At 47.3% G+C, this 22,244-nt stretch overlaps 1 protein-coding gene and 1 pseudogene across 1 annotated transcript in view; one reads left to right on the top strand and one right to left on the bottom strand.

The window, feature by feature from the left end:
• Window positions 1-5,080, bottom strand: part of LOC138763116 (zinc finger protein 229-like) — a 93,301-nt pseudogene extending 88,221 nt beyond the window's left edge.
• Window positions 5,006-22,244, top strand: part of LOC138763122 (zinc finger protein 850-like) — a 59,812-nt gene continuing 42,573 nt past the window's right edge. Inside the window, exons 1-3 of the mRNA XM_069936793.1 lie at window positions 5,006-5,086; window positions 5,455-6,998; window positions 7,609-7,611. Coding sequence (XP_069792894.1) covers window positions 5,979-6,998; window positions 7,609-7,611 — 1,023 coding nt within the window. The 5' untranslated portion in view covers window positions 5,006-5,086; window positions 5,455-5,978. The remainder of the gene's footprint in view (window positions 5,087-5,454; window positions 6,999-7,608; window positions 7,612-22,244) is intronic.

The raw sequence follows: 22,244 nt of genomic DNA, 5'->3' as shown, positions 1-22,244 counted from the left end.
TGGTGGGAAACTGGGCCAATATAAGCAGAGGCAGAGTGCAATAAACCAGACTTGTCTATAACCGCATTGAGTGGGTGTCGTTCTTCCACTCTCTACTGTAGCCACTTGCTACAATTTTTTTCTTTTGGCCTTCCTGATTTCTTTCTTGAGTATTTTCTTGCATTTTCTGTACTCTTCAAGTACCTCATTAGCTCCTTGTTACCTATACTTGCTATACACCTTCTTAACTAGATCAGCAGGATCCCTTGAAAAGCAGGGTTCCCTATGCCTGGTAACTTTGCCTTTAATCCTAACAGGAATGTGCAAACCCTCCACTCTCAAGATTTTGCCTTTGAAGGCTGGAGACATGTTGTAGGAGGGAGGGCTTCAGGTTTCTGGATCACTGGGCTGTGTTCCGGGAAGGTGGGATCTGTACTGACAGGACGGATTGCATCTAAAATGGAAAGGGAGTAATATTCTTGTGGGGAGGTTTGTTAGCCTTGACCTGATGGGTTTAAACTAGATTTGCAGAGGGAGGGGAACCAGAATGTTAGAGCAGTTAGTGAGAAGAAAGAGGATAAAGGTCATGTGGAGATTGCATGTATAGACAGAAATCAAAGGTTTGGATGTGGTAGAAATATCCTCAGGTGTATTTATTTTAATACATGGAGTATTGTTAAAAAGGATAACGAGCTTAGGACAGGGATTGACGGGGGATTACGATGTTATTGCTATTAGTGAGACTTGGTTGCAGGAGGGGCAGCTCAATTTTCTGGGGTTCCGTTTTTTCCGACGTGATAGAGATGGAGGGGTACCATTGCTAGTCAGGGAAAATATCACAGCCATGCAAAGTCAGGGCAGCCAGGAGGGTTTGTCTACGGAGGTCACATGGGTAGAGCTGAGGAACGGTAAGGGTGTGACCACACTGATAGGGTTGTATTATAGATCACCCAATAGTCAGAGAGAATTGGAGGAGCAAATCTGTCGAGAGATAGCAGATAGATGTAAGAACCAGAGTGTCGTGATAGTGGGAGATTTTAACTTCCCAAATATTGACTGGGACTCCCATACTGTGAAAGGGCTGGATGGCTTGGAGTTTGTCAAATGTATTCAGGAAAGTTTTCTATATCAATATATAGTACCAATGAGAGAGGATGCAGTATTGGATCTCCTATTAGGGAACCAGACAGGTCAGATGACAGAAGTATGTGAAGGCAAACATTTTGGGTCCAGTGTCCATAATATCATTAGTTTCAAGTTAATAATGGAAAAGGATATGTCTGGTCCTCGAGTAGAGATTCTAAATTGGAGGAAGGCAAATTTTGTGGAAAGGAGAAAAGATCTAGGAAGAATGGGGGATATGTTGTTTCCTGGCAAGGATGTGTTCAGTAAGTGGAAGGCCTTCAAAGGCAAAATTTTGAGAGTACAGGGTTTGCACATTCCTGTTAGGATTAAAGGCAAAGTTACCAGGCATAGGGAACTTTGGTTTTCAAGGGATATTGGCGATCTGGTTAAGAAGAGGGAGGTGTACAGCAAGTATAGGTAACAAGGAGCTTATAAGGTACTAGACGAGTACAAAAATTGCAAGAAAATACTCAAGAAGGAAATCAGGAAGGCAAAAAGAAGACATGAGATTGCTTTGGCAGATAATGTGAAGGTAAACCCAAAGGGTTTCTATAAGTATATTAACAGGATCATGAGGGCTAGAGGATTAGAGTGGTCAACTATGTGTGGAGCCTAACGCAGTGGGGGAGATCTTAAAGTGTTTTTTTTTTGCATTATTATTTACTCAGGAAACTAACATAGTGCAAAAGGAAGGAAGGGAAACAAACAGAAGGGTCGTGGAACATATGGAGATTAAGGAGGAAGAGATTCTTGCTGCCTTACAGAGAACAAAGGTAGATAAATCGCCTGGGCCAGTTATGATATTCCTCGGACCTTGAATTCTAATCCCGCGCTCTTCACGCAGGGAGAGAGGAACAATGTGGAACCCAACATTACAGGGAGGGATTGAGGTGAACAGCAGGCCTGCATTTAGTGGGAAGCTTGAATGAACACTCAGAGGGAAGACAAATGCAAGAATATTCCTGCAGGATGAGATGGGAGGAGGCTGGTATAGAGCAAAAAGTCTGGCAGGGACCAGATGGGCTGAATGGCTTCATTTTAGGTTGCAGACAGCAAGAATCCAAGGCACAGAGTTTGAAAAGAGAACTCATTTATTTCTCAGATACAGAATTAACTTCCTGCCTCATTGTCGGAGTTTCTAAAATCAGAAAAAAAAAATCTGTGCCCAATGACCAGGATTCAGTCCTGGGTCCGATAAGTAGCTGCAGAATCCAACACAGACAATCCCTTGTGAGTTTGCAACTGGATGGAGCAGCTGTGATGGTTTAAATATTCAAAATACAGCTTATTTAACTTTATCTCTGCTACGAATCTGCTGGGGTTCCAGCAGATAGGATGACTGAGCAAATCCTTCCCAGAATCGGGGCAGACGAATGGCTTGTCCGCGGCGTGAACTTGCTGGTGGTTCACTATGTTGGAGGACTGAATGTATCTCTTCCCGCACTCAGAGCAAGCGAAGGGCTTCTCTCTAGTATGAATCCACTGGTGGGTCAGCAGGTGGGATGAGTGGATGACTCCCTTCCCACATATGGGGCAGATGAATGGCTTCTGTCTAGCATGAACCTGCTGGAGGACTGAGTGAATTTCTTCCCACACTTGGAGCAGGCGAAGGGGCTCTCTCCGGTATGAATCCACAGGTGGGTCAGCAGGTGAAATGGTTGAGTGAATCCCTTCCCGCATTCTGAGCGGGAGAGTAATTTCTCCATGCTACAACTGATCTGGTGTCTCATCAGGTCAGAAGAGTGAGTGAATGCCCTTGTGAGGATATACGTGTGTTTTCCAAGTTCTGGGTTAATGGTTTGTGGCAACAGGTTTCAATAAGAAGTAAAAACAAAGGGCTTCATTTCGGACACAAAGCAGATCCACAAGTTTCCAACGGATTCTTTTCCTAAAATGAACAATTGATATATTGGCAGCAAGGGAAATATCTATTCACTCCTTCAACAAGTTAAAGATTATTTACAAGTCTTGTCTGCAGGGTGGTTGATCCCAATCTCATCTCCACACAGGAGTCTCATTGGGGTTCTCCTGGCTGTGATGGGTGCGCTCTAATTTCCAGCTGGGCAAAGGGCTCAGCTTCTGCTGCAGTCAAGGCTCTTCAACATTCTCACACAAGGTTGGGAATCTCGCTGCCCAGGCTGTTAATCATACTGTGGCCAGAAATGAGACACATTCACAGATTCACAGCATTTAGGTGCAGGTGAACAGACATCTGTCCAGCAGATCTGATACAATGTGGAATTTCAGGTTCCCATATACAAAACCTCTTTTTTTTTCCCCATGTAAAAAGAGTTTACGAAGATAGCAATAGGTACAGTCTAACAGTTCAAATAAGATCATGTTATTCTCACAGAATCCTAGTAAACACATGCAGGAGGTCATTCAGCCCAAGTCTGTATAAACATTCAATATAATCATGGCTTGCATCCCCTCTTCCTGCTTTCTATCTATTCCCCTGATCCCTCCACCCCCCCCCACCCATTGAATATATTTAATAAACAATTTTCCAAGGCACGGAGTTCCACAACTTGAAGATTCTCATCTCAATCCTAAATGGTGTTCCCCCTTCTCCTTTGCTCCCCCACCCATCAGTTCTGGGCTTCCCCAACATCAGAAACATGATACCGATAATTTGAAAAAAAACTGCAAATCCTTGAAATCTGCAACAAACACAGAAAATAATGGAAATACTCAATACATCAGGCAGAGTCTGTGGGTAGAGATTGAAGATCCCTCAACAGAACTCTCATCTAAGAGCATGCCCTCTGGTTCAGGACTGTTCCAATAAAGGAAATATTCTCCAACCAGACTACATTCATATCACTTTCTCCAGTTTCTGTGAGGCCACTTCCCCATCCCTCTCCCTCTCTTTTTCCCCCAATCTGTTTAATTTGCTCCAGCTCCCCACCCCCTTCGTTTTCCATCCACAGAACCCCTCCCCCTATCACTTCTCACTTTTTTTCTCTTTGCCCTCCCAATCCATACCCACCCATGACCTCTGGTCTTTTGGCTGGTGTCTCTTCCACCTTCCACTGCTCCCCTCCCCCCACTTTTAGATTCAGACACCTGACCACATTTTGCTCATACCTTGGAGCAGGGCTGGGACCCAGAAATATCGGTGATGTCCCTGAGCCTACTGTAGACCTTCTTGGCCTGCTCAGTTTCTCCAGCATGAGTGTATATTGCATTCTTTCAGCAACACCTTTAGGAGAACCCCAAGAATCTCATCACCTTCAGTGAGAAAACCACAGCCGGTTCTCAATTACTCTGCCAATGTGCCCAGACGATCTGCAGCTGCTACTTTACCAATGATCCCTTCAAGCCAGAAACCTATCTATCACACTTGGTGCCCCACAACATGCCTGTGCCCCAATGTTCCCCCATCTCCCACAATGGGCCTGCACCCCAATGTCTCCCACACAATGTGTCTGTGCTCCAGTGTCACCCCCCCGGCCCCTCCCCCCTCCCCCCTCCCCCCCCCGGCCCCTTCCCCCCCCCCCCGGCCCCTTCCCCCCCCCCCCGGCCCCTTCCCCCCCCCCCGGCCCCTTCCCCCCCCCCCGGCCCCTTCCCCCCCCCCCCGGCCCCTTCCCCCCCCCCCCGGCCCCTTCCCCCCCCCCCCGGCCCCTTCCCCCCCCCCCCCGGCCCCTTCCCCCCCCCCCCCCCCGGCCCCTTCCCCTACCTTCCTCCCAGCCCACCCTCCCCTCCACCTCACCCCTGAGCCGGGCGGGGGGGGGGGGGTGGTTTGCAGGGACATTCTTGGCCCCTGGAGCTGGGCTGACCTGAAGCAGCAACTCCGGCATTTTTTCCCGGACCAGACGTCAATCCCAAATCCTGCACAACTTCAGCCGTTTTTCCTCTCCGCGCATGCGTATCCCCTATCGGGTTCTGCGCGTGCGCGCTTGATTCCCCCTGAGCAGGGGGAGGTCGTGGCTTGAACCCGCGGGTGGAGGTGTGTTTTGCCCCGAGTGGAGCGTCCCGAGTGGTTAGTTTTCCGGTGCGCGGGCCCAGCCCTTGTTAGAGCCATGTTGCCGGGGTGGGGGTGAGGGCGGCCTTCGGGAGGAGAGCGAGCGGCATCGAGGTCCGGCTGGGGTCTCGTCCCCCCCCCCCCCCCCCCATCGTCGGGGAAAGAGGTGAAGGCAGGGACTCACCTCCAGTCACACGGGGAGACGGGAATTAAACAATCTTCTTTCCGGCTGTGGAGGCCGGTTCATTAGGGAAATTTAAGGCAACGGTAGGAAGAGAATCAAGGGTTGGGGGAGAATGGGGTTGGAAAAGATAGTAAATGAGCCATGATGGAATGGCAGGGGAGTTCGAAGGGCCTAACCCACTTATGATCTTCTTGTATTACAGACAGCAGCAGACATCAGACAAGGTTCCTCACTCGGCCCGTGTCAGCTGCAACGCCAGCTCCTAGTGCCCGGACATCACTCTTCCCACCTTCATTTCCAAAGCAGGGGTTGGCTCGCCACCCTCGAATCGCCCAATCAATGGAGTCTTCTCTGACCACGTTGGCCCGTGCTCGGCAAAGGGCTCCGCAGCTGCCATTCTGAGCACCGTGTATGCACCTTCCAGGGGAGTTGGCAATGCATCCCGGGTAGGGCACTTGTCGGCGACCGAAGGCGATTCAGCACCAGGCGCCGGGAGTCGAGCCCAGCACTGGATCCTGGAACGGAGGCCACCCGTGGTCCCGGGGCTTGCAACGCTCAGCTCGAGGACAGTTCTTCCCCGGGTCCCGGCCCTAGTCCCAGCCAAGGTGTTGATTTAACCCACTTCCCAGCTCTCCTGAAGCCTCCATCAGTCTGAACACACACTGTGCACTCCGGGGCAGGAGTGCCTTTATTTATCCCCGGTCACACCCTCTCATCCCCACAACGATGAACCCGTTTCAGTGCTCTATCTGCGGGAAGACCTTTGAAAGGCTGAGCCGGTTAACAAAACACCAGCAGGTCCACACCAGTGAGAGGCCCTTCACCTACCCTGAGCATGGTAAGGACTTCAGCAAACAATCAAACTTGCTAACCCACCAGAAGACTCACAGCAACGACAGGCCATTTGTCTGCCCCGAGTGCGGGAGGGGCTTCACCCACTCCTCCAACCTGCTGACCCACCAGAAGACTCACAACAGTGACAGGCCATTCACCTGCCCCGAGTGCGGGAAGGGCTTCACCCAGTCCTCCGACCTGCTGAGACACCAGCGGTTCCACACCAGGGAGAGGCCGTTCCCCTGCCCCGAATGCAGAAAGGGGTTCGCCCAGTTGTCCAGCCTGAGGACCCACCAGCAGTGTCACTCCGGCGAAAGGCCTTTCACCTGCTCTGAGTGCGGGAAGGGCTTCATCCAGTCCTCCCACCTGCTGACCCACCAGCAGGTCCACACCGGAGATAGGCCATTTGTCTGCCCCCAGTGTGGAAAGAGGTTCGCCCGGTCTTCTAACCTGCTGGCCCACTTGCGGGTCCATTCTGGGGAGAGGCCATTCATCTGCCCCGAGTGCGGAAAGGGGTTTGCCCAGTCCTCTAACTTGCTGGCCCACCAACGGGTCCACACTGGAGAGAGACCGTACACCTGCTCTGAGTGTGGGAAGGGCTTTACCCAATCCTCCAATCTGCTGGCTCACCAGCGAGTACACACTGGCGAGAGGCCCTTCACCTGCCCCGAGTGCGGGAAGGCCTTCACCCAATCTTCCCACCTGCTGAACCACCAGCGGTTCCACACCGGGGAGAGGCCGTTCACCTGCTCCGAGTGCGGGAAGAGCTTCACCCAGTCGAACAACCTGCTGACCCACCAGCGAGAACACACCGGGGAGAGACCGTTCATTTGCTCCCAGTGCGGAAAGGGGTTCGCCCGGTCGTCCAACTTGCTGGCCCACTTGCGCGTCCACTCCAGGGAGAGACCATTTGTTTGCCCCGAGTATGGAATGGGGTTTGCCCAGTCCTCAAACCTGCTGATCCGCCAGTGAGAACACGTCGGGGAGAGGCCATTTACCTGCTCTGAGTGCGGGAAGGAGTTCATCCAGTCCTCCAACCAGCTAAAACACCAGTGAGTTCACACATAAAGTTTGCAGAGTGTGGAATATTTAAACATCATTCACTCAAATACCAGGAGGGGCTGGAGCCTTGTGGATATTGAGGCCACACATCAAAACAGGTCTTGATATTGTCATCAACTGCAATTTGTTTTCAGATTCAAGTTTATTGTCAAGTACAAAGGTGGTGAGGAATTTTGTTTTGGAGCAGTCTAGCTAGACATCCCAAACATAGTCCAGCAAATAAGTCACAGTGCAGGAGTTCAGTTACAAGGACAGATCAGTCCCTACAAGGCAAAATCAGCATTATTTTACAGGTGTGAGGATCATTCAAGAGTCTGATAATAGGGAAAGAAACTGTCCTTGAATCTGGTGGTGTGTAACCTCACACTGGTGAATCTTCTCTGTGGGGAGGAGGGGAAAGGGAGTGTGTCTGTGGAGGGGTGAGTCTTTTAATATGTTGGTCACTTTTCCAAGGCGGCAGGAAGTGGAGGTGGAATGGATGCTCTCTGTCAATGTTAGTGACTCTGATTATATGTATTTAAACATTGACAATAAAGCACGGTTGAAGGCTCTCCGGCCCATGAAATCTGTGCCGCCCAATTTACCTACCAGTCATGGGGGGAATGTACAGACTCCTTACAGGCAGGACTGGATTCGCACCTGGGTCATTGTGCTATAATAGTGTTTCACCACCAATTACAGGAATTGAAATTCACGTCCTAGATCTGTATCAAATAAAGCAGCTGTGTTTGAAAACTGTGTCTCACCCCCTTGTATCTCTGTAATACACTCATTGTAAAGAACAAAGACAAGAGCATTCAGTCCGTCTACAGCCACACTGGAAGCATCCTGGTATCTCCCATCCTGTCTGTGTTTCTGCTTCAGACCAGCCCCCAACCACCTCACCCTGCTGGAATACTATTTCTTTTTTCCTCTCTGTGTTTACTGAGCTTCTACAGGAGCAGGAGTCGGCCATTGTAAGGTAAAAAACATCATGAGTTGGGACCGGAAAGGAGTCACCCAGCACTAAGGAGTAACAGGATGCAGGTGTGACCTTGTACGCTCAAGATAAATGTGGCAATAACAAGATGATGTGCAGCAGACTAACAGAGAAGGGTAGCAACAGCTTATTCATTGGACAATGTAATGGTATGATAATTTACTAAGTGCGTGTCCTGAGGTATAAAGAAAACACCACTTGCTGATATCGGGAGAATGCGCCATCTCCAACTAACACTGTTAGTTCCAAGTGTTACAATCCGATAATAAAGAACCTTGATTTCGACTCAGTCTGGTGTCTGACTCACTCATTCTCGAACAAAGCAGACCTAACAATTTGGTGACCCCGATGTGATGGGTGAGTGGACACTAGACGACGGTTTCTGTTTTTCTTGACAATCATCTCAGCCGGCTGACAAAAAAGTCCAGAGAAGCCAGTTTTAACAAAATTCTCTCTCTTAAAATCTTTATGATTGTTAGTAAGAACTGGAGATCGGACAAATTAGACGATCATAATTGAAGGTCGTCACCTGCCAGGATTGTAACACGTAAGTGTTTACAGACAAACTATAAAAGTCCTTAAGGTGTTTTAGTGACATTTGATAAGTGCTTCGCCGACAAACTACTAGAGTTTAAAAAGTCTTTATTGTGACGTTGAAAAGTCCAATAGAGTGAGAAGGTGGTCTAAGAACAATTGGGGACCTGAGTTTTCTGCCCTAAACTGGTTATTAAGAGGAGAAATCTCCCACATGAAGGTTGGGCTTTGAAAGAAAACGAAGGTTCAGGCTTATTGGTCTCCATTGTATAAGACTCGCTTATAAATGTCCGGTAGGTATGATGATGTCTGTACACTTGAAAACTTAAGAATTTATTTCCCAAATTCGCCGTGGTGGAATACCACAGCAGACATTAGAGACCTTGAGACGACAAAAAGAGTACTCAGATGCCTGCCTGGTGAACAAGGGCGACGACCAAAGACTGCAAAAGCTGTGTCCGGATCAGGTAGGAGATATCAATGGAAAAGTTGACAGAATCTTAAGAGACCGGGGTTTATTCGAAATATTTTTGACAAGTTAAATGAAGGCATTCCCAGCATCACCAAGGAGATAAAGTTACGTAAATTCATAGATTGGTACAGGAAAACTGGACAAAAATATAGCCCAAAAACTTGGTTTCCTAGTTGTAACCTAACTTTCAGACCTCTTTGGGAAAACAGAGTGGAAGACGAGCAATCAGAGTATACAGGACAGCCTGAGGTCCACCGGAGGACCAGACTTGGAGACTGTTTCACTAAAAAACTTTTGTCATCCGGCCTGCAAGGAGACATTTTTAAAGGCAATTTTTGTTAACATAGATCCTCTAAACGGACAAGAACCTAAATTAAGAGAGGCATTAGGAAGCGACCCCACAGCAATGGCTGCACAGTTGCCTGCTAAGACCTTTGACCAGGTTATTAGGGAAATTAATCAGGAATTAGAGAAGTGAAATACCAGTAAAGAGGCATTGGAGAAACAAAGAATTCTCCAAAAATGTGTAGATCACTGGAGGAAGATGGGGTGGTTACCCGGGAGCGCCGAGATGTTCCTGACAGGTGAGGGAAACAAAATTCTAAAGCGTAGGGTCTTAGATAAGCTGGAAGAAACAAAACGAGACAGAAAGGAAAATCTTTAATCGAAAATCTGCACAAAAAAAGATGAGAGACAAGGAGATGCGTTACCGCGATGTCCTAGCTCTATTCGAGGAATTTAGTCTCCCTGATAACCCACCTATTATGGCCCCTGTAGAAATAGCTTGTAGACCCCTGCCCTATGCATACGTTGGTCACAAGGTACCCCTGACACCCCAGATGGGACCCAGGAGTCACGTCCCTTATATCCAGATATTGAAACACTGGGACATGACGGGAACATCGGGAATGGGGACACGTCAGTCAATATACAGGCCCCTTTACTTAAAATAAAAGGGGGATTAATAGACATCAAGACCCCCGCAGGATCCAAGAAAATATAAGAAGACTTAGAGACACAGAAAAGGAACATGAAAAAGGTTCAGGATAACGTTGAAAACTTAAACAAAGATGTGTTTGTGCTAGGGCAGATAAGTAAGGAACAAAAAGAATTAATGGTAGATGTATTGAGAGAAATGGAAAAGATAACTACAACACTCAGCAGAACTCAAAGCTGGAGGAATAGTAATAGGAGCAAAGGACAAAAAGTGTAGTACAGATGAGGAAACGAGATACGGCCCACCATGGGAGGGAAGTAGCACAAGAGAACTCGGGAAGGAGAAGAGTAGACATGCCCGCCTGGACATAGTTAGGACGAAAGAGAAAGACATGAAACCACTAGACAATGACCGAAGAAATTATCTTACGTGAACGATATACCTCCGACTCTGAGACATCAGGACCTGACGGGGACAGTGACAGTAGTGACGAAGAGGTGTCTGAACAGGGAGGACAAAATAGATGTATTCCAAGAGAAAAGATGGAACAGAAATCCCCAAAATTGAGATATCAATGCCCATTGCTGATCACGGGGCAGGGAAATCAAAAATATGTACCCTGGTCACGAATGGACTTAGAGAGTCTAATGAAAAGACTTCCTCCATTAAGTAATGGGGCTGGTCCATGGATTTCTTGTTTCGAGCGAGAAACCTGTCAGGAACAATTAGCACTTGCAGATGTCAGAACTATCATGATAAAAATGAAGGCAGAAGGAGCCCTGAAGCAAATAGAGAGAACACTCAAAAGCGGAAAATTGGGGGATGAAATAGAATTTGACCCACTTCGAAATAGATTTTGGGAAGCACTTAGAGAAGCATTCCCTACACCCTATAGTCTGGATGCCTTGGTAACCCTCCAACTAAAAGAAGGGGAAGGTGCGCATGAGTACCTCTCTCGAGCGTGGGACTTATGGGAAACTGGGACTGGAGAAAGACCGGACCATAGCCCCCTAGGAAATGCTCATTTTTGAAATGGGACAATAAACGGACTACCTGGTCCAGTTCAAGCAAAATTAAGGGACATTGTGGGGTTAGAGACGATGCCAGAGGACTTGTGGAAAAGACACCTGACACATGCACTCAAACGACATCGTCAATCAGAACAGGCTAAGTCAGAAAGTGCATCCCAGAAGGGAGTGGACAAGACAACCAATAAATTGATGAAAGTCATAGAACAAATAGGGATAAAACTAGCGGCCCCACAGATAGTCCCACAGGCCATGGGGCCAGTGATAAATCCGGGACCCCAAGAAAGGAATGGTTGAGAAAGATCACTAAGTACCATGTATAGAGGAAAACATACCCTATGCTGGCACTGCCACAATCCTGGACACTACCAGCGGGTCTGTCCAGAGGCTGGGAGAGGAAGGGGCATAGGATTACCCTCGATTAGAGGTAATGGAGGAAGAGGAGGAAATTTAAGAGGACAAGCAAGGGGTAGGGGTGGACGCATCGATCGGCCCCAGAAAATTGGGGGATGGCAGAGTGATCAACAAGTACAGGCACCCCAGTATAACGACGATATTTGGGAAGGTGCTGAATTAGATTATTGACGGGGCCCTGGAGAATCAAAAATAACGCCTCCCTGGGAGCCTCCGAAAATTTGGGGGATGGTGAATGGAGAAAAAATTGAATTTATGATTGACACAGGGGCAGCAGTAACGACCATAACAACCCCCAGGGAGCACATATTCGGGCAAAACATTATCTACAATAGGATTCTCCGGGATAAGGGAAACACAGCCCTATACCGATAACATCGACATGACATTTGGACGACAGAGCACCTGTCCTAGTTGTGCCAAGCTACCCCATTAATTTATTGGCAAGGGACATTCTTACTAAACTGGGGATAACCATACAATGTTCTGAGAAGGGCCTTCGGTTAACATGCCCAGGGGACACAATACAGAGGGAAGGACAGTTTGTATTAATGACCCCAACCAATGCTTCAGAAGACTCTGTGGAGGTTATTATTTTCTGGAGTCGACTACTGTATGACGAACCAGGCCCAGGTCTGATTAAACAGTTTTTTGAGTGGAGGGCCAGTATTCCCCAGTATGGGGAGTACCAATACCCACTGGATCCCATGCATGTAACATTAAACTATACCATCCACCTGGACCTGGAGTATGAGGAGAGGTGGGACTCTCTAAAAGAAGGGAAGACAGAAATGATACATTGTCCATTTATCTTTGTGGGAAAGGAGGGAATAGCTGCTATGGTTATCTTGTCGGAAGAACAAATGGAGTGGTTCCACTTAGGAGTAGAAAGTGTACCACATGTAACCTTGGTAATTGCCAAAGATCACCACGCCCGACAGTTGGGACCGATGGTGAAGGAGGCAATGGGGTGTGAATACAGGCAGACGGAAGTCCCAGGATATTCCACCTTGGAGGGAGGGAAATTTGTCAGACTGAATATTGAAGCATGGGACCGGGTAATAAATGAGAAAGTAGAAAGAGACCAACCCATAAAAGGAGAAAATATTGATCACGGGGACTCAGACAAATATCTTTCTGATCTGAGCCCACAGATATGGACAACGGGGCCTTACGATGTGGGAGCAATAAAAGGGGAGGTATTTCTGGAATTAGCCAACCCCAGGCAGAAACCGATATGGAAAAACCAATACCGTTTGTCGCCCAGCCAGGAGGAGGGTATTAGGGGAACGATAGGAGGGTTAATGGAGACGGGGGTTTTAAGGGCGGCACCAGACAGCATGTGGAACACGCCCATCATGCCTGTCCCCAAACCAGATAGAAAAGACTGGAGGATGGTACACGACCTCCGGGAAATTAACTCTGCTACCAAGACCATCGGGAGACCAGTCCCAGACCCATACGTTGCACTTAGGGCTCTGAGTCCAGATCACGAATACTACACTGTCATTGATCTGGCAAACGCATTCTTTTGCTTAAAATTAGCCGAGGAATGCCAAGACTGGTTCGCTTTCACTTACCAAGAGAATCGGTACAAATATACTAGATTACCTCAGGGTTATAAGGACAGTCCAGGACTGTTCAATCAGGCCCTTAGTGAAATCCTAGTGAAATTGAAGCTCCCAGAAGATGTTACACTGATTCAGTATGTAGATGACCTGTTATTAGCAGGAAGAACGGCACATGGGTGACTAATGGGGAAAGCAGTTTTACTCAGGGACCTAGGTGAGGCAGGGTTTAAAGTAAAGAGGTCGAAATGTCAGATCAGAAGGAGGGTGGTAACTTTCCTAGGAAGACTCGTCGGTAAAAATGGTACGGCCATGTCCGAGGCACGTCGGGAAACAATACTAGGTTATCGAAAACCGACAACAGTACAAGACATGTTAGCATTTTTAGGGCTCTGTGGATACAGTCGAACTTATGTCCCAGGATATGTGAGTTTGACCCAGGGTTTGAGGGAAATGGTCACGGAGATAGGTCACCGAAGGCTTAAGGATCCAGTCAGATGGAATGTAGAACGCGAGGCGGTTTTCCTGCCTGTTAAACAGGAATTGGGGAAAACGATCAGCCTGGCTAATCTGGATTATAGTAAAGAATTCCACTTGGACGTGGCTGAAACTGGGGGCATTGTTAGCTCAGTACTGTATCAGAAGGATAGAGGACGAAGGAAGGTATTGAGTTACTATAGTTGCAGACTAGACAATGTAGAAAGAGGAAAGGCCCCATGTCTCCGATATCTCGCAGCAGTAGCTAGAACGATACAAAAAACCGCATATATTGTCCTCTGTCATCCCCTGGTTATTAATACAGACCACAGTGTCTCAGCCCTTTTAATGTCTAGTGCCTTCAGCTTCTCGGCCAACAGATCTATTAAGATGGAGGACGCCCTTAAGGGTCCTCACATCACCTTCAGGTCGCCAAGGGACAACTATTCCAACATGGCTAGAGGAGTGAACTCGGGATTTATGGAGACGCATGACTGTGTAGCAAGAGTCAAGATAGATTCCAAGCTGAGGGAGAAGCTATTTGAGGAACCCATGGAGGAGGTGGATTGGGAGTTATTTACAGACGGAAGTTGCCATAAAAGTTCAGAGGGTAATGTGGCGGGATATGCAGTGGTAGGATGGGTGGATGATGCACCCTATCTAGTAGAGTCCTCTATCATCCCCCAACCGGCATCAGCACAATTGGCAGAAGTGATAGGGCTCATAAGAGGATTGGAGCTGAGCGAAGGTAAATCGGTTAACATTTATACTGACTCTGCGTATGCTTGGAGTGCAGTCCATATTGAAGCACCAGGCTGGATAAGAAGGGACTTTCGGACTGCAGCCGGACAAAACGTCCGACATGGTCTGGTTTTACGGAGACTTGTCAGGGCAGTCAGGCTTCCCCGGGCTCTAAGCCTAATTAAGGTGGCAGGCCATTCCCTACAAAACACAAAGGAAGGGAAAGGAAACACGGCGGCTGACAGAGCAGCCAAACAGGTTACTGGATATCAAGAACAGGGGATGATTCTGAGGTCCCATGGCAAAAAAGAGGAATTAGAGAGAAGAGAAAATAGTAGTAAGTTGAGTGACCAAAAAGAGAAGGAGGGAGAGGGACCCCCACCAAATATTGAACACCTGATAGAAATACAGGAAAAAGCTAGCCCAAGTGAGAAAGAGGAATGGATGAAACGCGGTGCTACACGACAGGAGATCATCTATGACAATTGGACAGTACATGTCTGGCACTCCCCAATAGGTACAATAGTTGCCCCCCACCAATTACTTCCGCCATTATTTGAAGAAGCACATGGGCCGACTCACATTAGCGCCACCAAAGCTTATAATACGCATAAACAACATTGGTGGAATCCCCACTTATGCGAGCACATTGACAACTTTAGAGCTGAATGTACTATCTGCAATGGGCATAACCAAAGGATCACTTTACCCCACCCGCTTTTACAATTTCTAGTACCGACAGCCCCATGGAAAGAGATCTATATTGACTATACAGATATGGGTATTGACCTTAGGACAAAGGAAGGATACCGATATCTCTTAGTGGCGGTAGATAGGTTCTCACGGTGGGTGGAGGCTGTCCCAACGAAGAGGGAGGATGCGGATAGTCTAATAGGCTGGCTGACGTGAGAGTTGATACCCCGCTACGGGGTCCCCAGCAGAATATGCTCTGATAATGGGTCCCACTTTAAGAATGAGCTGATCCGACAGGTTGAAGAATACTTAGGGATCAAACACCGTTTTGGTAGTGTCTATAGGCCTGAGAGCCAGGGGCTAGTAGAAAGGGCAAACAGGACGATAAAATCCAAATTAGGAAAGGTTTTGGGTGGGACCAGGTTGAATTGGGTCGAGGCATTGCCATTAGTACTGATGTCTATGCGACAAGAGAAGGCCAAAGATACCTTCCTGTCACCACATGAGATTCTAACGGGTCGACCCATGCCCGGTCCAAAGACTGATCCAGCCTGGGTAAAGAATTGGGAAGAAAGGGAAGTGGAACTGGACCATTATATGCAGATGCTGGGTAATATGGTTGCTTTAGTTTCACAACAGGTGGCGAATGCAAATAAGGAGAACCCGGACACTGAAGGAGTTCCAGTGAAGGAGGGAGACCTGGTGTATATCCGTAAACCAGGGAAGGTACATTGGACTGAAATTAGATGGACTGGACCATAAACTGTTACCGCCGTGACAGATAGGTCGGTAAGAATTGACAAACCAGGGGAGAATAATTGGCATCATTTTGCCTTTTGCTCCAAGGCAAAACAACAAGTAGCGAGTATTGGAAAATATGATGAGACTCATGTGGACAATGCTGAGGGCCCTATGGGCATTCCTGCTGATGGGTTGCCAAACAAGCCAACAGAGTAGTTCAGATCCATGCGGGGCCAAAGTTATTCTGAAGATAGATAAAGACAAGGATAGCACCTTCCAGTTCGATCTATGCAGTGTAATAGCGTGTGGTAGGAATGAGGCGTCCTGGAGAGGATATGATGTTTACATGTGTAACTTTCAGAGAGGATATCCGGAGTGGGGCCTACATGCATGTCCGTCCTGGGGTGAGGTTTGGTGGTGGACAGGACCCGACACTAGATGGATAAGAAAGCCCCTTAACAAAGGGTCCAGCAGACCCCTTTATAATTTTTTCACTAAGGTCTCGCTGATACATGGTGCCGTTACCCATACTATGAAAGGCAAAAATCCCCTGATTTTGCAGTAAAAGCGAGGCTGAACAACCCGTGGAATATGAAGGGATGAAGCTCTAAGACATGCGAGGGGGGCACAGGGAGAGAACCTGGAGTCGGAGATCTCCTCTACCTAATGATTGGAGTGTCTGTAAGTGGAAAAGACCCTTGGGGAGTGGTAAGGTTTGACTTACAAAGCTACACAAAGGACATACCCAAACCCACTTCTACAGAGGAGGTAGTGCAAAAATTTGATAGTAAGAAGCTGTCTAGGGGAGAGAAGATAGCAATTGAGACAGGTATAGATGAGACAAACTCTTGGATAGAACAGATGGGTAAATATGCGGATCAGGCAAGGTATGGAAACTGCTGGATCTGTGCCCGGGGAAGGCCAACGTTACGGATGAGCAGATCAATTTTTGAGGAGACAGATGCTATGGACTGTGCCTTGAACCTAATGTCAGAGTCTAAGCCACTGAATAGGTGTCTGACATGGGAACAGGTGTTTCCCATAGCTCCGGCCAATGTGACCCCCCTCCTATCTTTAGATCCACAGGCATAAGTAATGTTACTTGCTTTGCCAATAACAACACAGCGGCACATGCTTTCCACATGGGTTGGCTACCCAGTGACTCATGCAGGACTCATGTTGATCTCACGGGCAGCAGAAATGCTACCCGATTGACCCAGGCTAGGGCAGATATTTGGTGGTTTTGCGGAGGTAGAGTGCTGTATAACTGGCTCCCCTCTAACTGGAATGGTCGGTGTGCTTTAGTAACGCTTAATGCGCCAGTCCTGATTGTGGAAAGGCAGGAGGGGGACGAGGATGCCCTAAATCTACACCACACAGGGGGTTGGATGTGGAGAAGAAGGAGGAGTGTTGGACTCCTGGGGCCAGAAGGAAGGAACCCTGACGGGGTGTGGATTGATGCAATTGGCCAAGCCCGGAATATACCGGACGAATTTAAACTAGCTGATGAGATTGCAGCTGGGTTTGAAAACCTTCCTATATTTAGTGCAATCTTTCCCATCACAGCAAATAAAAACGTAAATAGGATCAACCTAATTCACTATAATGTCCAACACCTTACAAATTTGACCAGGGACGTTGTTGAAGCAGTACACCAACAACTGTCAGAAACTTCCCTTATGACGCTTCAGAATAGGATAGCGATTGATATGGTCCTGGCGGAAAAAGGCGGAGTGTGTGCCATGTTTGGAGATCTATGCTGCACTTCTATCTCTAATAACACAGGGCCAGATGGGTCACTTACTAAGGGGCTGACAAAACATAAGGCATTGGCGAAGGAATTAAAAGCCCAATCTGGAGTCTCTAACCCTGTTTTGTACTGGTTACATGGAGTGTTTGGGAAATGGGGCACAATGTTGGGACAACTTTTCCTAGGATTGTTCATTTCTGTATCCATTTTTATCACTTGTGGCTGTTGTTGTATTCCATGCATTCGAACGCTGGTCACGAGGACCATTGAGAGAGCCTTTGCCAACCGCGATGAGCTGCCTCCAAAATATCAAGCTCTACAAGCTACGGAGCGGGACAATCTCACGTCACAGGACGCGTCAAAAAATGCTGAGATCGATCCGGAGTCTGATGGAGAATGCGACAGGGAGGAGGGATTATAAAATAGATTGTAGAACAAATATTATAAAATAGATTGTAGCACAAATGTTAACTTTTATCTTAACTAATTACAAATGCTTAGAAGGAATAGCCAGTTATTTGCTTGGGGGCAAACGGGGAGGAAACTTGTAAACGGGCAATGGGATCGGGGAAACGGATGGGGGGTATACGCTAAAGAGGTTTGAGGGGAGCCCTCGCCCACCAGCCGAAAAACCCCGTGAACAGAACCCGTATAGAGCTTGGCAATAATAGGCGAACTAATGTAACGCGGTGGTAGCATAGTCAGGGCAAGATTGTCCTCTAAAGAGGACAAAGGAGGGATTGTAAGGTAAAAACATCATGAGTTGGGACCGGAGAAGGAGTCACCCAGTACTAAGGAGTAACAGGATGCAGGTGTGACCTTGTATGCTCAAGATAAGTGTGGCAATAACAAGATGATGTGCAGCAGACTAACAGAGAAGGGTAGCAACAGCTTATTCATTGGACAATGTAATGGTATGATAATTTACTAAGTGCGTGTCCTGAGGTATAAAAAAAAACACCACTTGCTGATATCGGGAGAATGCGCCTTCTCCAACTAACACTGTTAGTTCCAAGTGTTACAATCCGGTAATAAAGAACCTTGATTTTGACTCAGTCTGGTGTCTGACTCACTCATTCTCGAACAAAGCAGACCTAACACCATCCAACCCCTGGAGACTGCTCTGCCATTCAATAATATCATGGCTGATCTGGCTGTGGACTCAGCTCCACTTACCTGCCCATTCCCCACAACCATTAATTCCCCAATCTGTTAAAAATCTATCCATCTGTGTCTTAAGTACTTTCAACAAGGCAACATCCACTGTTCCACTTCAGGAGGAAGTCGGGAGAACACGATCTAGACCTCATCGAAAGTTCAATTGTGAAGAGGATCAAGAGCTTCAAATTCCTAGGCATCAACATCTCTGAGGATCTGTCCTGGAGCCTCAATGTTGATGCAATCACAAAGAAGGATCACCTGTGGCTATACTTTGTAAGGTATTTGTGGAGATTCAGTGTGTTGCTGAAGACTCTCGTAAACTTTTACAGGTGTATTGTGGAGAGCATTCTGGCTGGTTGCATCACTGCCTGATATGAAGATGCCAACTCTCAGGACAAGAATAAACTCGAGGGTTGTTAGCTCAACCTGCAACATCACAGGCACTTCACTCTGTTGAGGACATCTTCATGGGGTGATGTCTTTAGAAAGCAGCCTCAAAGACCCTCCCCACTCAGGCTATGCCCTCTTCACACTGCTACTATCGGGAAAAAGGTGTAGGAGCCCAAAGACAAGCACTCAGCAGCACAAGGACAGCTTCTTTCCCTCTGCCATCAGATTCTTGAATGATCAATGAACCACAGACACTGCCTTATTTTTCCTGCATTATTTTTATTTATTGTTGTAAATAATAAATATTGTTCTGCTTAATTTGGCAGAAAATTCCATAGATTCACCACTCTGTGAGAAGCCAATTTCCAGTTCCACCCAGATGGCAAGACACAAACTTGCTGGAGAAACTCACCAGGCCATCAAGCATCGTAGGGTGTAAAAGGTAACCAGTGTTTTGGGCTCAGATAATCCTTTCCTTCCTGCAGATGCTACGTGACCTGCTGAGTTTCTCCAGGTAGTTTGTGTATTGTACTCTGGTATGTGCAAATGTTCTTGTTTAACTCCAGACAGATGGTGTTAATATCAACCTCCAATTTTAAGTAACCCCCATCCCTCATCCTTCCTCCAGCTCCCTCCCCCATTCCTTTCCCTGATCAGAGAGCATCTTTCTTAGGCCATGACCCCTCCCCCATCACCTCTCAGCTCCTTCCACTCATATCCATTTGCTGATCTGTGCTCCTTCCCCCCACACCCCCCCCCCCACCGCCACCTTATTTGCATGTTTGCCTGATTTTTGGCATAATTAAGAAGGGCTCAGGCCCAGAACATAAACAGTCTCTTACTTCCCATGGACACTATATGTCCTGTTGAGTTCTTCCAGCACTTGTTTGCATTGTCCTCATTATCTCTGTCTTAAATCTACTCCCCTGTGTCTTGAGACTCTGTCCCCAGTTCTGGTCTCAGCTGCCAGTGGAAACAATCTCCCTTCCTTAGCTATTCCTTTGATCACAAGGCCATCAGACAGTGGTCAGCATGAAACAGAGACTGAGAGATGAGGACTTGATGGATCCAGTGGGATGGTTCCTTGAGCAGACTGTCCAGGCCATCTTGTGGAATGCCTCATCACCAGGGCTCACAAATGAGCATCAGGATCTGGACTGGCTGGTGGTAAGAAGAGCCCTCCCAGTCAGATCCTTGTACAACTGGAATATCACACTTCACACATTGGGTCAGTGTAGTGGGGTGGAGACAGTGCCCACCTTTGTTGAATGCAGATTTGCAAATAATGTGTGGATAAGGATGCAAGGGTCCATGTCGTGGTTCATCCCCAGCAGCAGCATTTCAGAGGACTTTTTGATCTATGGGCTGTTCCCGGGACACACTCTGAGTCTCAACTCGGTGAAAGATGCACTTTGGTCAGCCCGAAATCTTTTGGCTTTTCAACACATGGAGATGTCGTTGCGAGAATACTGCCGACTGGCTTATTCTAAATTGCAGGAGTGCATGCTGAGGGACGCAATGAGGCTTGATGCAGCCAACATGAGGGCACTGTGGGGAAGGACCACAGTCTAGAGTTGGTCCATTACCAGTCTCTGAGGGGCTGAGACAGAGGGGAAGTAATAACAAGATGCCACAGTGGTGGTAATGGGGTATGGAGAGAAGAATGTAAAATGTACAGTGATGAGAATGAATTGATATGATTTAACATTATGAATGTAAAAAGTCTGGGTCCGTTTTACTGACTTGTAAATACTTTATTGTAAATTAAGTATATTTTTGGAAAAAAAATCCTTTCGTATTGTCATCATAAGATCCCTCCTCATCCTTTGAAACTCCCATAAGTACAGACTGAGGCTACTCAAGCTACTTTCCCTCACCCCCCCAACCACTCACTGAAATCAACCTGGGTTACCTTCTCTAAAGCCAGAATGACCACTTTCTGTGAGATCAGCTTCACATTGTCACTACTCTCTGAGGGAAGAAGTCTCTTGTGAATTACCCACTGGATTGGGCGGCACAGTTAGCACTACACTGTTAAGTACCAGCGATCGGGTTCAAATTCTCCCCATGTCTGTGTGGGTCTTCCCCAGGGTCTCTGGTTTCCTTCCACCCTTCAAAATGCACCAGGGGTTATAGGTCCATTGGGTGTGATTAGGCAGCACAGGCCTGTGGGCCGAAGTGGCCTCTTAACGCGCTTTATGTCTGAATAAAATCTGAAGGATTGTGTGGGAGCAGCTCAGCACCTTGACCAAATGTTCCATTTCATGTTCAAGTTGTAACAAGATAAAATCAACAGGTTTTCAAGGATTCAGATCAATGACGGAGAAAGAACACTTCCAGGGTGTAAAGTGCAGTGAGTAACATGAAAGTTCAACAAAACAAAATGCCCTTCTCCTCATCATGGTCTCTGGTTTGGGATGGTGGCTTGGAGAATCTCAGAGGAACTGGCACCAATTGTGATTCTGGTGTGAGAAGTTGAAGGAACTTGCTCACTACTCACACTTATCTAATCAAAGTGTACGTGGTTCTTCCCTAATCTACACATTCTAGTTGGTCAGAGCTCTCCAAACCAACAGTGAAAGACAGGCCTTGCATTGTTCACCTCATTCATCCTCTCACAATGTTTATGTCCTGTGTGCAGGTTTCAAGCCTAATGGACCCCATAAATCTGGACCTTGACTTGCTGATCTTCCCAGTTAACAGACCTGCTCATTTTGAGGACTGTGAGTGGACAACTCAATTTTAAACAAAAAGATGTGTCATTAACCCTCACGTTCCACAGGTTCAAGTTTATTATCAACCATCTGATATAACCAGATCATACAGTGTTTATCTCTACCATATTATTTATTTTAATGTAGACATTCAGCACGGAGACAGGCCCTTTCAGGCCATGAGCCCGTGCTGACCAATTACACCCAATTAATCTGGAACCCCTGGTATGTTTTGGAGGGTGGGAGGAAACCTCCCGTGCAGACACGGAGAGCATGCAAACTCCTTACAAGTAGTGTGGGATCTGAACCCTGGTCCCAACTGCTGGCACTGGAACAGCATTGCACTAACCATTACGCTAATCGTGTTGCCAATATTTTGAAATCATTTACTTGGTAACTGGGTGCTACTCATGAATCTCAGACCCTGCAGGAAGAAGCTATTTCCCAGCCTGGCAGCCTTAATTTTTTTGATGCTCTGATGTCTTCTACATGATAGA

This window comes from Narcine bancroftii, chromosome 5 (genome assembly GCF_036971445.1).
Source record: "Narcine bancroftii isolate sNarBan1 chromosome 5, sNarBan1.hap1, whole genome shotgun sequence".
In the NCBI taxonomy this organism is placed as follows: Eukaryota; Metazoa; Chordata; class Chondrichthyes; order Torpediniformes; family Narcinidae; genus Narcine; species Narcine bancroftii.
This window is presented reverse-complemented; position numbering and strand designations above follow the sequence as displayed.